Source organism: Triplophysa rosa, linkage group LG22 (assembly GCF_024868665.1).
Source record: "Triplophysa rosa linkage group LG22, Trosa_1v2, whole genome shotgun sequence".
NCBI classification, from domain to species: domain Eukaryota; kingdom Metazoa; phylum Chordata; class Actinopteri; order Cypriniformes; family Nemacheilidae; genus Triplophysa; species Triplophysa rosa.
In genome coordinates, this window is record NC_079911.1 from 20,826,664 (window position 1) to 20,843,371 (window position 16,708).

Genomic DNA, 16,708 nt, shown 5'->3' on the forward strand with positions numbered 1-16,708 from the left:
CGTTTAGCTGTTAACACTTTCTCACATTCATGCGGACCGACCACGTCCCTGTGTGTGTGTGTGTGTGTGTGTGTGTGTGTGTGTGAGAGAGAGAGAGAGAGAGATCCGGTCTTAAATGACTAATATTATCTCTTGTGGACCCTGTCGAGGTCCTCGAGACATCTTCAGGTCTGGAGTGCCGCGCGGACACATTTTCCCCTCAAAGTGTTCTTAAGCTAAACGGCCACGTAAGCGCTGTCAGCCTTTAAAAATCATTAAGCAAATAGCTCAGTACCTCAGATCCATAAATGTCACATCCACAATATCCTGTTAAACAATTTCAGCAGCAGGGTTCCTGGAGGTCAACCCAAATCTATCATCTCTCATATTGGCTGCATAATACCATACTCCAATCCTCTGTCCCCAGAGACCGCTGGCTCTCCTTCAAAATCATCTTCATCAACAAACAAACACAGCCGCTGTTTACTCTCCTACAGGTCTGAAGTCTAAATATTAGATATTAGAAAAATGAAAAGTTTCCCCACTGCCCTCATGAACACGTATCCCAAGTGCCTTTGCTCTCTTTGAATCATGTTTAGCTCTTATATATTCAGGTTCAAAACAATCTGTCTGATTGATTTCATTGTAATCTGACATGTTCTTTATATGAAAACTGAAATAAATGTTTGTGTATCAATTATTTAAAAAATGGGGTTAGGCTAAGGTCAAAATTGTCTAAAGAAATAAGTTCAATTCGTTGTGTCTTTTCGAAGTGCTGTTACACTTTTCCATAAAAAAATCTTTATGATCAAAACAAATGTTTGAACCGTTTCATTGGTTTTCCAGCTCTGTGTCCCACTGGACTGCCTGTACATGCAGTAAAAATAGAGACGGTGGCGTCATACCTGACGTTACTTTAATATCGTTACAGATGCACCAAATAGCTGCAGATTTTGCATAAAGAGTTGACATAAAACATCATGTTAGGAGTCTTTCAACCGTTATTGTCTTTCCTGCAGCGTCACCTTTCGTTGCTAATGATGACAGATGTGCCTATGTAATGGGGAACACCATGACGCTCGGGGGACGGGCTCGGACTTTGTGTCCTGTACAGGTACGGATTCATCTCCTCTCCCCGGTAACCACAGCTCTCCGTTAAATGGCTCAGAGCGTAAGATCCGGATGGGATAGAGCCGCGTTTGGTCAGAACGTGGTGGAGGTTCAGAGAGACCAATGGGCTCTGTGCCGGGAGCCTCATGCCCACCAGAACCCTCCTCTCCTCCTGGGTGTCGCTCTCCTCGTACAGCCCGTCCGTGGTACGCAGCCTGCGTCTCTGCTCCAACACCAGCGGCCCATGATGTTCTCTGGGCTGTTCACAGACGGTCGGGTCATCCGTCTGCATGCTGCTCCGGAGCTCCTCAGGTTCCTCTTTAAACGCACCCCTGGATCTGCATCCCTCGTGCAGTGGCTCGCCGGTGAATCTCCCGGTGTAACCTGTACGACAGCGTCACGCCCGGTCACACATGCCATGTTGCGAAAGCACATTTCAATAAGCTTATTGTTGACGCGCACTTGTTTTGTCAAACTCAAGCACCTGTTGTGGTTGTTGTGGTTCATCTGTCTGATCTGTAATTATTCTTTCTTATATGTATACTTCATCATTTATCAGAAACTTTCATCCAAAGTGACTTGTGAAGTACATCACAAGGCAAGTGCGAGCGTAAGACGGGAGCTTCATTTATATTTGATGTGTATCGTGTGTGTGTTTGTCACCTGAGTATGTGCTGCGGGGGGGTTGGATGTTTATTGCAGGTTTATTTAAACTGCAGCTCCAGGCAGCGTCTCCATGCAGCATGTGTCGTCCAGATGAGCTTGCCGTCGCTCGCAGCTTTCGGCAGTCTATGGTGTAAGGGTGTGGCAGAGAGTGAGACGTCACGTCCGGCGGTTCAGGGACAGATGGAGAGATCAGAGGCAGCGAGACCTGACCGGACGAGCTGGACTTCCATGACGAACACTCCAGTTTATCAGAATGCTGTGATGTCTGGAAAGGCAAAGCGTTCAGCGCTACAGACGTGAGACAGACTGCATGTGAAGAGACACCTGCATGATCCCTTTTTTGTACCTGAGGGTATGGAGAAACTTTCAGTTTGCTTTTGATTTTGCCTGTTTTGGCTTTAAGCTGTTTGTGTGAATCCTGAGAAGCCGTGAGACCATTTTTATAAGAGAGAGATGCTCTGGATCTGCTCTGGTCCTGAGATAACAGCATTTCTTTATATTCCACATCCCTGCAGAGACACACACACATCTTTATATGTAATGAGTCCAACTCAAATCGGCCGCTGTGCTTCAAAAAGTGCACGGCGTCTGATTTCTGACTGTAAACATCACACATGCGCTCACAGAGGTGAGAGATGACTCACGTTAACACATAATTGATGCTGACGATACAGTGCGGTCGAGATGAACGAGTGTTGTGAACAATGGTGGCGCAGCTCTGCACCCAAACCCAACCACCGTGTTTGGACAGCAGACGATAGTACTTAGTGGTGACCTGTCCCTTTACCAACACTGACGGAAAGAGCTTTCATTAAAGACATTCTGAAACATGCTGAATGTCACAATATTATACTGCCATGAAACATTCTAACGATCAATAATTCTGATGAAATCCTGCATGCAGAGGGAGAAATACAGTTTTATAATGAATTCATGTTAAATGTAACCTCATTTATGTTATGCTTTTTGTGTTCCTTATGTCATTATTATTAGAAATGAAGAGTTTGCCTCTTGCTTTATTACTTGTGGTTCATTTTCTGTAACACAGAGAGAGAGAGAGAGAGAGAGAGAGAGAGAGAGAGAGAGAGAGAGAGAGAGAGAGAAAATACGAAATACTCCAACTTTATTTGTTATCTGGAAACGCTGAGTGTGAACTAGAATAAAACCCATTCATTTACATGATCCCTTTCTTTTAGCTATTGAAATGATGGTGAAACTCACATAAATTATGTGCGTATCGCAGGTGAAACACGTCACATCCATGCACGTGATGATAGAGAGTTTTCTCAATCAGGTCCTGTGGTTCATAACCTGTTAGCTCTGCCACCCTGATACACAAACAAATCAACGTCATGTGTAGTCTGCAGAGGCTTTATTGTGTCTGTCACATGGTCTCATTTTGATCTCACCTGCTGTCTAGGAAGATGAGTTTGAGATCGAGACTGGCGCGGAACATGAACATGTTGCTGTGGAGTTTGATCTCTGTGATTCCGCAGGGGGGGAGCGAGTGACCGACGGCCACCAAACCGATAATCTGATAACACGACTCGTACAGTGAGACGTCCATCACGAACTGGCGGATCTTCAGGTACCCGCTGCAGTGAATCACCTGCACACACACACAATAATAACAGCTGAAAATCACATCACATTCAGTTCTTTAGTAAACAAAAACATTTATTTTCATGGTTTAATATATGAAAATAAATGAGGTATTAAAAGTTAAAATGGTTTGTTAAAGGGCCGATTGGATGAAAATAAAAACAAATCTGTGTTTAAGTGCTATAATCGGGTCCCCGGTGCATCTAGCAACTCAGAAAACATGAAAAATAAAAAACCCAGTAACTTTGTTTCGGTGAACCTTTTTCTGCAAGCATGTGAGAAATCCAGCCAATCAGATTTCGCTCCCCTTGTGACATAGAAAGGGGTTCTTAGTATCATATTACCGCCCATTAATCTGCATGTTTAAACCCACTGCAGCATGGCCATGGCATGCACTACACCAGTGTTTCCCAACAGGTGAGTTGAATCTAAAAGATTCTGGGAGGTGTTACCCGAGGACCAGCATTGGGAAACACTACATGTGCGTAGAGGGGTGGGGTGCACAGTATGTCATTAGCATTTAAGGAGACATACACCAAAACGGGTTGATGTGAGTATAGGTGTTTTTGACAGGGCAAAAAGGATGCCGTTTACACAACCATTGAGTATTTTTAAGCAAAATATGTTACAGCCATTTCATGAAGACCCTAATAAATCATGCAAGCTTGTTGAAATGTTCATCCAATGAGCCCTTTAAATTCAAATTCAATCTTAAATCACAAAACAATTGACCTAGGATTTAACCTAACCCTACTTTGTCAAAAAATGAAGACAAAGTAAAAATACCTTGCACGGTAGGGTTAGTAGTTGATTTTGTTCCACCCTCCCATAGTGCCTCACCATTAAACTCCTTTTAGTAAAGCTGTACGCCCATACTTTTTTTTAGATAAGTGTGACAAAGGTTTACTTTGTGTTAAAGGTCCAGTGTATGAAATTTAGAGGCATCTAGTGGTGAGGTTTCCACCCCTCCCCATTGTGTTATTTTTATTTTTAATTTTGTTATTTCTAGTGGTGAGGTTGCGAATCGCAGCCAATAGCTCACTCCACTCCGTATTTTCAAAGCACTACGGTGACTGAGACAGCACTAACATGTCATCACATTTTCGCTTCTTTGCAGAAGGAGATCATGTATTTACAAAACGTGTTCTGTAAAGAAGTTTGTCCGTTTAGGGCTACCGTAGAAACAACATGGTGAATTCCATGTAAGGGGATCCGCGCTGAATGTAGATAGAAATAACTCATTCTAAGGTAAGAAAAACACAATGCTTCATTCTGTAAGGTCTTTACACACCTCTGAACACATTGTTATGTGTATTACTTTCAATAGATCCCCCACTCTGGACCTTTAGGGGTGAAGTTAGATTTGTGTGTTCTCACAATTAAAACAACAAAAGTCTCATTTAGACCCAACACACACTAACAGTGATTCTGTTTTTTATATCTAACCTGCTGCGAGTCTTTCCTGATCTATTTTCTGCTTGACATGAACCACTTGCTTATTGCCAATGTAAATTTTAAAGAAATCTCCTGACCTAAGCCATCGCTGGCGTGATTCATGAATGATTTTAACCAGCTCTGTGGAAACAGGTGGAGACGTCATGTAAAATCTGTTACTGGATATGAGCTGTCATGGATTCATGTCTTGCAGTCAAATCTACAGTTCTGTGGACTTCTTTGACTCTTTGCAGATTTGATATTCAGCGCTGAACTCTGACTAATGTAATGATAAACACATCTACAGCGGATGAAATAATCGCTCAGTGTTTCAATGTGAATCTGAGCTCTTAACAAATGTTTTCAGCCGCTTTTTCATGATGACATTTGCTATGAAAAACTCCAGTTTAACACGCGCTGGTATAAAACATCGTCATAAGGGTTTCATTTTGTCTGATTTTGTCTATGCACTCAGAATAAAAGTGCACATGTTAGCTTTCTTCTCATGTCACCTTATAACCGCCACATGTGAGGCCTGCGTTCCTCTTGGCCAAAACACACTTCATCCTCAGAAAGAACGAGCGCTCGATTTCATACTCTGAAACACAAACAACACATGACACTAGAGCCAGTATATAGTAAAATACAATTGTGCGTTTATATGTGTGTGTGTATACCTTGCAGGAAGTGAGTGTGTAGAGGTTGGTGTGTGCTAAGCACAGCGTTCATCTCATCGTGATCTGAAGGGTGAATGTATTCATATATGCTGTTTCCAGTCAGTTCCACCTACAACACACACAAAATATTCACATTAATAAAGTTTGTGAGAGTTGTGTGAGATTTGTGATGTAGCTGATTAAACTAGTCACTCAAATGTTTCACGAGAAAAAGAAGCAGATGAGATTAAGATTAGCATAAATCTGTATCATTTAAAAAGATTACATCAACTCACAAAAATGCCTCTTGTAAAGGGGTGTATATTCACACTTTAATGTGTGTGTGTGTGTGTGTGTGTGTGTGTGTGTGTGTGTGTGTGTGTGTGTGTGTGTGNTGTGTGTGTGTGTGTGTGTGTGTGTGTGTGTGTGTGTGTGTGTGTGTGTGTGTGTGTGTGTGCGTGTGCGTGTGCGTGTGCGTGTGCGTGTGCGTGTGCGTGTGCGTGTGTAGGTGCGTGTGTGTGTGTAGGTGCGTGTGTGTGTGTGTGTGTGTGTGTGTGCGTGCGTGCGTGCGTGCGTGCGTGTGTGCGTGCGTGTGTGTGTGCGTGTGTGTAAACTAAGCTCCTGTTTGTCTGAAATTGATCTACGTTCCTCTCAAAGAGACAGTCTGCTTCACACTGCAAAGAGTTAATGTATGAAAACATGATTTGCATGTGAACACAAAAGTGGCTTCTGTGCTGGACTTTGATGTATTTTTGTGTGTAAATTAGCAGGGCGCAGCAGACACAGGCCGGGTCACTTCACAACACTTCAGCAACAAATTACTTTCCTGCAGCTGCGGCTGAGAGAGCTTTAATCTGAGCTTTGTGCCGCAGCAGCGCATTGAGAGTCGTGCAGGAATGTCTACACACCATCATCTGTGTGTGTGTGTCTCATCATATCTGCATACTAGAACACAAAAACCTCTGTGAGATTTAAGAGAACGCTGTTGACACTGCTTGAGATTGTTGCTTTGCTGAAGTTAATATTGAACTGAGGCCACACACACACTTTTCATCGTTCACCTCATATTTGAATGGTCAGTAGTCAGTATACACAGGTGTTCCTACATTAACAGCATTATTTGCATTCTTCCGTGTGACTTGAGCTCTTCTCTTATGGCCGCTGCTCTTTTGACTATGGAAAACAAACAACGTTTTCTCTTTAGGTCACCCGTGCACATCCAAGAGAAGCACACTTTAAAACTAGACTTCTCTATTCATGTAAACTTTTTCAAACATCTAAACTTTTCTATATTTTCTAAACGTTCTTAAATTTCTTATTTGAATTCTGCTCAAATAGTTTCATTTCAATGACTTATTTCTCTTGAATTCTGACTTTGAACTAAAGCATAATAAAACGTTGTGACCTAAAACTAAAGATTATTTTTTTCTCCCGAGCAGGACCGAATTCGAGCCTACAATTTCCATGACCACTCTCTGAATTTGTCAACAAATTAGAAATGACAACATTGAGCAAACGTGCCACTGAACGTTTTCACTTTTTCTGAAATATTCTTCAGTAATATCTCTCAACAATATTTCTGTCACGCACACACGTGTGCTTGTGTATGTTACAATGGGTTCAAGTGTTTGTTGTGTATTGAAGTGTTGGTCTCCCGCTTACCTGTGACAGACCCAGATGAACTGAAGCTGTTTCTGAAATGTACATGATTTTGCCATCTGGCGCGACGACAAACACAAACCCGTCTAATGTCTTAAAAAACAAGAATAATATTAATAATAATAAGTGTGAATCAGAGGCACGTGAGGGGCATCATATTATTAATTTGTACACTTGCATAATTGTTGTCCGTATAAGAAATGAACGCTATGATATTTCTATATTAACGTCGGAAATGTTCCATGTTGCTTAAACGTTTCACTGTACAAAAAGACTATGATGTGCTCTTGTGACGTGTCGCACCTGCAGCAGGTGAGATCCGAGATCTTTCGCCAAAACGTCCAAAGGGCTGACACGTGACGACTGACCCCACGCCTCACCGAGACCTTACACACGAAATAGCAAAAAACATCAAACCAATCACACAATTAAATACAACTGACTTCGGTAAGCACGAGCTACCGGACGGTTAAGCACTTACTTTTACATTTTAGCCCTCGAGATTTTAGATTTTTCACTGTCACCTCTTTATCCATATAGTGCGTTTTGGTTACAGATTTAGCCTTAACAAATAGTCTTGGAATGTGTCGAAATCATTTTTTTAGTTAGTAAAAATCCTTCCAGTTTAGAAGTTATCAAACTAAATATGCAATGTGCTGATGTAACTAACTTCACATGGAAAATGTTTGTAAATGTGACACGTAAAAAGAACAAATATTAGATTATTTACGGCCGGTTCTAGCTTTGTGTAAACGTGAATCCCAGCAAAATTAAATGTATCCTATTTGTCAGATAGTAAAAATGTATTTTCGTGTCTACATGCAACATTATTATTATAGGCTATTAGTTATTTTTTGCTACTCCCTACTTATTTAACTGTTCTTTATTTTCTCATGTCATATTTACCAAGAGCTCCTTAAAAAACACAACAAATTCTTGTGTGTTTGCACACACTTGGCAAATAAAGAATAGAATTCATGTATGTACACGTGAGCTAAGTGTTCAAATGTGAGCGTGACCATTTCGATTTTTTTATTTCATGATAATTTTGACATTAAATGAAAGCGCGACCAGTCTTAATCTAAATAGGCCTATCTGAATCCAAACCAAGAAAAGTGAACAGTTATCTACAAATATTTTCCAGACCTGTTTATCAAAGGTAATGTTATTTAACATAAACAAGTATATTTGATCATCGCGTAGGCTATATTAACCGTATAAAACGCAGAAGTTTCCACTAACCGATTTAGCAGCTACAGGCTATTTATTATTTTTCCTGGAAAACATGTAATTGCTGTTCACATGAATTTTGAAAACAGAACGTGTAATTCTTATGATTTATCACATGATATTTTCATTAAGTCTCTTTTTTATGCAAAGAAAGAAAAGCTAATTAACTTTTAGAAACATTTTAAGAGATGAATCCCACATATGACTTTCTAGGGTTGGAGTTATTGGTTTATCGGCTCTATTGCAAATTCTCAAGATAATCAATGTGATCGTGTGATCAAAATAATATATTTTTACACAAAACAAGTCACGTTGAGTGTCAACATTTGACATGTTTGACATTACATGGTTTAGAGCAGTTTAACCCATTACGATCATCCTTTATTTTCTCCCAACGTTAGGAATCAATCTATTTTTATTTTAGTTATGATCAATTAAACATTACAAAATAAAACGAAGTGTAGGCTATAATAAAACAGAAAAGTCGACATGTGTGTGTTGTATGTAATGTAGGCTAACTGACCGTCTGGAAAGACCGATCTCATCTTCAGGTAACTGCTGGTCAGTCGGATGATTGAAGCTTTGTCCAGTTGGGATGTGATGGCCGAGGGCAACGGCAACAGTTTGGCCAATTCATAAAATTCTCCATTTTCTTTTTCTCTTCGTGTCTTCGCAGCATTCTTGGACTTTTCCTTCATTTCTGACACATTGAGAATAACAAGCCTCTGAAAGCGCTGCTGTCCTTCTCTAGTTTTGAATAAAACGAGGCACTTTAAGTGTTACACGTTAAAACATGTTTCATTAATCATTTCCAGGACTGGACTAAAACCTTTCTCGGGTTTTCAAACTGTCATCGCGAACGAATGACGAAATGACGGATGACAAAAGTTCTTCTTATAAAATAAAAAAACACATCGTTCGCATAAACAAACTTTGATGCATGTAACTTCTTATACTTGACAAAGTCAATTCAAGTCGATTTGTATAGTACAACACATGGATCTGCGCACTTTACCGTCACAGCTGAGTTCCAGGTCGTCGTAATTTGATAAAAATGTATAGAGTACAACTTCACCAAAAAAGAGCATCTAATAAATCAATGATGATGAAAATAGATTTAAAAAGATGAAATACGAGAAGACGGTCAAAATAATTTTCCACGTATCTTTGTAAACATTCCCACTCGTCCATATTATAGGAGCTCTTTCTGATTTTCAATTCCTCCCCATGTCTGAATATTGTTGTCAGGTTCCTCAGATACTGCAGATCCACTCCATCACGAACCCTTAAGACAGAAAGACACTTTGAGAGAGAAATAGGCGAATCACTGCAGAATGACCGCCGCTACGTCACACTGCATCGTGTGTGTGTCTCTCTCTGTATGCATGCGTGTGTGTGTGTGTGTGTGTGTGTGTGTGTGTGTGTGTGTGTGTGTGTGTGTGTGTGTGTGTGTGTGTGTGTGTGTGTGTGTGTGTGTGTGTGTGTGTGTGTGTGTGAGAGAGAGAGAGAGAGAGAGAGAGAGAGAGAGAGAGAGAGAGAGAGAGAGATGAAAATTGTATTTTTCAAAAAGAAATCAGATGAAATTTAATTCATTCATTCAAATAGATGTTTAGCTGCCGCATGATAGACGTGCCGCACTCAAACTCGATTGAACTCTTCATGTATCTTTCATTTGTAACATATTCGTTTAGTAGTTGTAATGGACTTTTCTCGTAATATCTTATAATGCAATGCACACTGCCGATGAAACAAATAGCGGACGACTTTCCTCAATCACAGAACATTAGCAGCGTCTACATGTTTTACGATATTTCCTTCAATTGTTGCTTTTTTTTCATTTCAAGCATCGTCACGGGTCAAGTTTTATTAACGCAGTCTGGTTTTTCTGTAGTAGGCCTACACAATAAAAACGACGGAATAAAAGATCGAGTTTATTTACACAACAGACAACTTATTAAAATAAATTATTCAAAACGATCACTGCACAAACTCCTGTAATGGTCGACATTAAAATATAACCACATGACACACGTTTGTTTTTAGTCTGAATATTACGCGTAATGGAACGTAATGGTACTTAGATTCTTACTTTAAAACAATAATGAAAATATTACCTTAAGAGTGATTTCATGTTGATTGGACACTTTTCCACATTCACCTCACATTCAGTGAGAATTTACAACGAGATGGATTGTGTGCAGGAAATATAATGCGCTGAGAAAATATATTTTAAATATATTTTATTTGTCCTTAATGTAACTTTTTATGGCAGACAGATAACTACAATTATTATTGTTTTGCATATTTCCATTTGTGTTAAATTGACAAGGCAAATATTGGTAAATTCCTGTTGTTATGGTAGTGAACTTCTGGATTAATGCATTTAGTAAAGTTTTGATCATCTGTGTCTCAGTGAAACATAGGATGTGAAGTGATGCACATTCATTGTGTGTAATAGTTTAGGGTTTGTTTCTGAATATCTTTATAAATGACAGGAGTGTGCTGGTCTTCTTTTTTTTTTGCGTTGGACGATTGGCTGTGATGTTCCTTACCTTTGTCACTAGAGAATGATGAATCTATGTTGTTCATATCCTACAGCAGGACTCAACAACATAAATATATACTCATCTTTCACCTTTTTGAAGCTAAATTCTCAATTTTTTGTTCTGTTACGTTTTTAATGTTTTAGTCATCACTTGAACTTGACTTAGAAACAGCACTTAAGAATCAAGAGATTTTCGCCCAAAGAAAGACAGAAGGAGTAAATCAAAGATAGTGTGTGAAGTGAAGCAGACTCAGTGAATGTATTAACCTCTCATTAACCTCTGTTAGCAGAACTCACATTCATTATAGTCTGGAAAACTCCAGGTGTTCTGCTCGCTTCTGCTCAATTTCACCTCCACAGCCCCTTCAGCCATCTGAATGTCTCACAGTTATTTTACACACATTTCTTCAAACCCCGTTGTTAAAAGAAATGCTTTTGGGTTCTGTTGGTTTTCACACATCCTCTGCACACCAACTGCTACCTGTACGATCTACACATGTTAAACCAGTTCATCATCATCACTGACACAGCAACATCTTTAACATTGTAACCAACTGAATTGAGGAGAAAAAACGAACAGACCACAGCTTGAATTGATTGAACACAGCGGTGGAGTCAGTCTGTCTTAAACATCCCAGAACGTGAAGAGAGAAAATATACCAGTTGTCTGGCTTTTATGATTAATGACGAGTGTATTTAATACCTAAATTTGCCTCAGCAGATGTGCGTCCGTCCTGTTTCACCACTAAAGTGTTCTGAGTCTCATTCTGCCAAATACAAACATGTTAGTTTTGTTGTTGTTAAAAGACACTATAGCATGTGTTGTGTTTTCATTGTATTAAAAACAAATTCATTATTGTTGAACATACTGAAAGAAAGTTATAGTTCATGTATTTGTGTGTCACATGAAAAGAAATGCAGACCAAACGCAGTGATAAAATATAGACTTGAGTTCCGTGTAAAAAGACAAACCAAACCTTTTGCCTTTGACGTTGATGACGATAAAACCAGATGAAAGTCTGCTCTGATTTCCTTTCCTTGTGTTTCACAGACCTACAGAGACGCAGCTCGGTTCATCTCCTCTCGGCTCCAGACATAAAGACTTACTTACAGTCCTAACACTCGCTATGAAATGCTCCTTTTACAACTGCTCTGAAAGATTGTGTAACTTTCTCAACAGTTTGTTGCACACTATATCGACAAATAGTATATGTTTGTTGATGTTCAGCTCTGTATTTTGATTCATGTAATGTTTTAGTTGTGTAGTTGTAAATGACTTAGCTAAAAGTAAATATAAGTGTTTATTTATGTTTGTCAGCATGGCATTATGAGTTAGTATTGGTATTCGTCAGTCAATATAGGCAACAACTCCTTTTAAATGATGTTTAATTAACAAAGTTCGGGAGGAGATGGAGCATATAATCAGCCAGGCTGGTCTACCATCAGTAATCACTGCATCTACCCAGCATCTAATCAGCCCAGCTGGTCTACCATCAGCAATCACTGCGTCTACCCTATCAACTCAAGCAAGCACTCTTATAAATAGGGAAACCATCTTACCTGCTTCATCTCTTCAGATCAGCATCCCTCCTCCACCCCTGATCCCCTCACAAAGATCATTCTCCCGCAGGACCCCAGGGGGTGTGCTCTGGGCTCGAGCCGGTTCCGAGCTCGGCGCACTTGCCCTGGCCAGGGTAGAGTGCTTCGAGTTCGGATAGATCCGGCAGGCTCGGAGCCCGCTCCCTGGACAGCACGCCAAATACGCATAAACCTTCATACCCACGCTCTATCATTATTATCCCTGCAACATCGCTGTTATCTGCGCAGGTGAACTCATGAACAAAGACAGAAGACAATACACATTGAACTATTTTTGATGAAGAAGTTTCTAAAATAGAACCACGAACTGTCTAAAAATGATTATAACCAAAGAATAATTGTGTGTGAGTGAGATAAAAAAGTATAAGTTATCTGAAACTATTTTTAATTCATATTTAATAGCTTTAAAAGAATCATGTTGGGTTTCAAAATATGCTTGAGCTTTACAACATGATGTAGATTCATTTAGACCAGACATGACAGCGACAACAAAAACAACTTTGATGTATCTTTTGAAATAATGTAGTTAGATGACTGTGTGTGTGTGTGCGTGCGTGTGTGTGTGTGTGTGTGTGTGTGTGTGTGTGTGTGTGTGTTCCTGTAAACCCTATACACACTCTAAACAAATGTTGCTATATAGCACTAAAAGTGGCTCTGGGCTCATAATCACAGGAGAACCACTTTAAGTGCTTTATAGAACCATATCTTGGTGCTTCAGTGGTTCTTCAGCGGGATGACTGAGGTGCTATATACCATACAGGGGCTTAACAGGTTCTCTATATGGAAGCGGTGCTATATGGTTCTTTGGAGATTCTATATAGCAACTCAGTGCTATATACAGCCCCACTTTTTGGGCTATACTATATAGCCTATACTGTAGCACAGTTTTATTAGAGTGCAGTGTGAGGACCAAATGTGTTTATAAATCAAACTAAATTATGTTTATTTAAAAATGTATAAATGCACAAAGATTTGTGTGATGGTTTGGTTTGGGGGTTACAGGATACAATATAAGTTTATACAGTATATAAATCATTATGTCAATGTAAAAGTCCCTTAAAACATGTAAGCCCAACCTGTATGTTTGTGTGTTTGTTGATTGGTCTCTTGAGTCTGTTTCTGAGCACTGGTGTCAGAAATTAAAAATAACAAGTGACTTTAATTCATTTCATAAAATATTTACAGCAAAGAAGGGCAGTTTGTTTTATTTTGCTGACTTTAGCATATACAAGAAGAGCTCAACACTGAGAACATGAGAGCTTTTGTTGAGATTTTGTCACAAGATTTTGTCTTTTGGCAGCAGTCACGTCACTCCTAAGCTCTGGAACATTAATCATCATTAAAATCAACAAATGTGTCTTTAATGTGTTGTGGGTCGACCGTGTTTTCAAATGTTTCCAGAGCACCATTAGATGTTAGACTATCAGAAGAACCTTGAGTAGTTTTCTTAAAACTTCCTCTGTTCTGTGACATTAGTTCAGTCATTCATTATAAGAGAAAAATGTCACTGCAGACGGCCCACCTGTGTTACATCTGAACATTTGACTTCTGCTTGAGTGTGTGTGTGTGTGTGTGTGTGTGTGTGTGTGTGTGTGTGTGTGTGTGTGTGTGCACGCATGCGTATCTAACCACAACAACTAACCTAGGTGATTTTTACTAAATTAATAAAATAATAAGCATAACGTGTTAGTGTATCGCTGTGAAAAAAAGATTCTTAGAGCTACATTACTCTCTCACAAGCATGTGGAAAACATTTCTTCTGCTGGTGACCCTTCATTCATTGAATCCATCACACAACACACAGGACATTTTCCTGAAGTGCATTATAAACATTAATAATGATTCTGCTTCTGTTTTCATCACACTATAATCTCGTATCATTACAGACTGAGAAGTGTGTTACAGAAACATCAGGATTTAAACAAATGGAAGATTTGCTATCTGAATGTATAATATTACAGATACTCTTTTATCCTGTGCTTTCAGCCTCAGGGGTCTGATAATTCTTAGTCAGTTTGGTGGCCTCTGGACTTCTTATAGAAGACAAACATATGGTTTCTTGATTTTGTGTGTTACAGATGTAAAAGCCTAAATGTTTGTTGAGAATTTCTATAATAAAGCTCAAGGTATTTTATTTATGACTTTCTAACATAATTCAAAAACATCATTGTTTCTGATTTGTGTGAAAGGGAAAAGATTTAAATTTACTTTGTTGAAAATAAAGAGATAAAGCAATGGTATGTTGGTACGTTCATCTGTTTTAATAAATATGGCTGTAATTATGTTCTGTGAAAGATCAACAAGTGTGTTTATTTAAAACATAAACCTATGAAAATTACAGTTATTGTTTTCATTGAATGGTGTGTGTTCAATCTCAAAAACAGATTCTCTTCATTTAAACTGTTACTGACTATTACACACACATGCACACACACGCACGCACACACACACACGCATGCACGCACGCACACACATGTTGGGTTTCCATGTTTTATTGGGACATTCCATAGACGCAATGGTTTTTATACTGTACAAACTGTATATCATATTCCCTACCCCTAACCCTAACAATCACACACAACTGTTTTTGTTCACAAAAGTTCATTCTGTATGATTTATAAGCTTGTTTCCTCATGGGGACAAAACAAGGACAAGGATTTTGGATATTGCCATCTTTGTGGGGACATTTTGTCCCCATACCGTAGGGTTTACCCTTCCCACGCACACACACACACACACACACACACACACACACACACGCACGCACACGCACGCACGCGCGCACACGCACACGCACGCGCGCGCGCGCGCGCGCGCACATATAAACTGTGTACATACAAACTGGTTATTTAAAAGAGAGAGGATCACATGACGTGTCATCATGCCTGCATAGTTATAATGATGTTTCATATCCCATATATCTAATCCCAATTCTTATAGAAAACACACATTAACCCAGAGGTACAGTTTCTAGTAGGCTATGCCTGAGCATGCTTGTGAACTGGGCCGTCATTCCCATAACCTAATCCTAAAAGAAAACTTTCTGGAAACTATATTATCCACAAAATGAGGTTTTGCTCACAATCGTCAGGTTTTTACTCACTTTTGGGTACAAATGTGTCCCCAAAATATGGCTGAGGAGACCTCCATACACTATTGTTACTCCCACTGAACACCAGCTGGCGCCACAGAATAAAAAATGAGAAATAACAAATGATCTGATAAATCAAATAACACAATAATAAGTCACACATTCTGTGATTATGCCGTATTGGTTACTAACACTCTCATGTAAATGTAGGAAAACTGCAGTGTTTAAAGTGAATTTCAATAGCTTTGCCACAAATCCTATGTAAAGTTACAAAAAAGTAAGAAAAAGGTTATTATAGGATATATACTGTAAGGGTTAATGGGGTTGTTCTATTTGTAAAAGGCAGTAACTTGAGTACAAAAAACAGCGCTAAACGTTCATTAAGATTGTTGGTGAATTTCCATAATATTTGTATCTATTCCTGGAGTTAGAGTTCGTATATTTGACATGTGCGCGATGTTTAAGCTACAGACAGTTTATATATTTAATATCAGGCAGCTCGTGTCTGAGTTAAACAGTTGATTTTTAGCTCCTCCCACTGAAACTTCCTCATCGGGCTTCAGTCTGATCTCTTTGAGGATCAACATCTGACCAGACTAAAGTTTCTCTTTGTTTCTTTTAGTTTATTTTCACATGATTTCCAATTTGAAGACACAAATGTCATGGCACGAGGATTTCACGCGAAACTTTTCCCGATTCTTTTCAAGAAGTAAATCTGCGCTGCTGGACAGAAACAAGAGGTTTGTGTGTTTAGTGCTGAAAAGAGCGTTTGTTACACGTGCGCGTTTGTATTGTTTGACTGTTGTGTCACTATAACGCACACACAGCGTTACTTTAAGGTGTTGCACACCAAACAGAAATATTCAAGGGAAAACGATCGGGTCAAATACAGGGTGTGTCAGTGTCTTTTTTCCCTGGAGAAAATCTGATCTGTATTTATAGTTTAGAGCAGGTATCTGTATCTCATCCGTTTGCGTTTGTTTTCTTCAGTGAGGAGGATGACGCATCCATGGTCACCAGCAGCTCTCACACACCTGCACAGGTACAACATCTGTGTGACAGCAGCTCATGCTTGTGTGTGTGTAAAAAACATTTCATACACTCGTACTGTGTTGTGTGTGTGTGTGTGTGTGCGTG

The 16,708-nt window shown here is 39.4% G+C and overlaps 2 protein-coding genes across 3 annotated transcripts in view; one reads left to right on the top strand and one right to left on the bottom strand.

The window, feature by feature from the left end:
- Window positions 1–890: 890 nt before the first annotated feature.
- On the bottom strand, window positions 891–9,168 carry sim2 (SIM bHLH transcription factor 2). Its single transcript, XM_057321540.1, has 11 exons — window positions 8,860–9,168; window positions 7,410–7,492; window positions 7,110–7,199; window positions 5,469–5,577; window positions 5,304–5,389; window positions 3,165–3,364; window positions 2,977–3,083; window positions 2,400–2,547; window positions 2,102–2,264; window positions 1,753–2,020; window positions 891–1,473 (listed from the first exon to the last, which is right to left on the bottom strand). Exons 1-11 carry the CDS (start codon window positions 9,032–9,034, stop codon window positions 1,001–1,003), a joined length of 1,902 nt encoding a protein of 633 aa, XP_057177523.1. The 5' UTR covers window positions 9,035–9,168; the 3' UTR covers window positions 891–1,000.
- Window positions 9,169–16,128: 6,960 nt separating this feature from the next.
- The window catches only part of LOC130545899 (beta/gamma crystallin domain-containing protein 3), a 13,820-nt gene continuing 13,240 nt past the window's right edge, over window positions 16,129–16,708 (top strand). For both annotated transcript variants that reach the window (XM_057320819.1, XM_057320820.1), the window contains exons 1-2: window positions 16,129–16,311; window positions 16,562–16,613. In XM_057320819.1, coding sequence (XP_057176802.1) covers window positions 16,205–16,311; window positions 16,562–16,613 — 159 coding nt within the window. In that variant the 5' untranslated portion in view covers window positions 16,129–16,204. The remainder of the gene's footprint in view (window positions 16,312–16,561; window positions 16,614–16,708) is intronic.

What these genes read in the sequence shown, in the direction of transcription:
- sim2 (XM_057321540.1), bottom strand. Translation starts at nt 9,034, where the DNA reads ATGAAGGAAAAGTCCAAGAATGCTGCGAAGACACGAAGAGAAAAAGAA. An exon ending in CTCATCTTCCTAGACAGCAG is followed by an intron (nt 3,084 to 3,164) that starts GTGAGATCAAAA and finishes TTTGTGTATCAG; the next exon opens with GGTGGCAGAGCTAACAGGTT. An exon ending in AGCATCAATTATGTGTTAAC is followed by an intron (nt 2,265 to 2,399) that starts GTGAGTCATCTC and finishes GTGTCTCTGCAG; the next exon opens with GGATGTGGAATATAAAGAAA.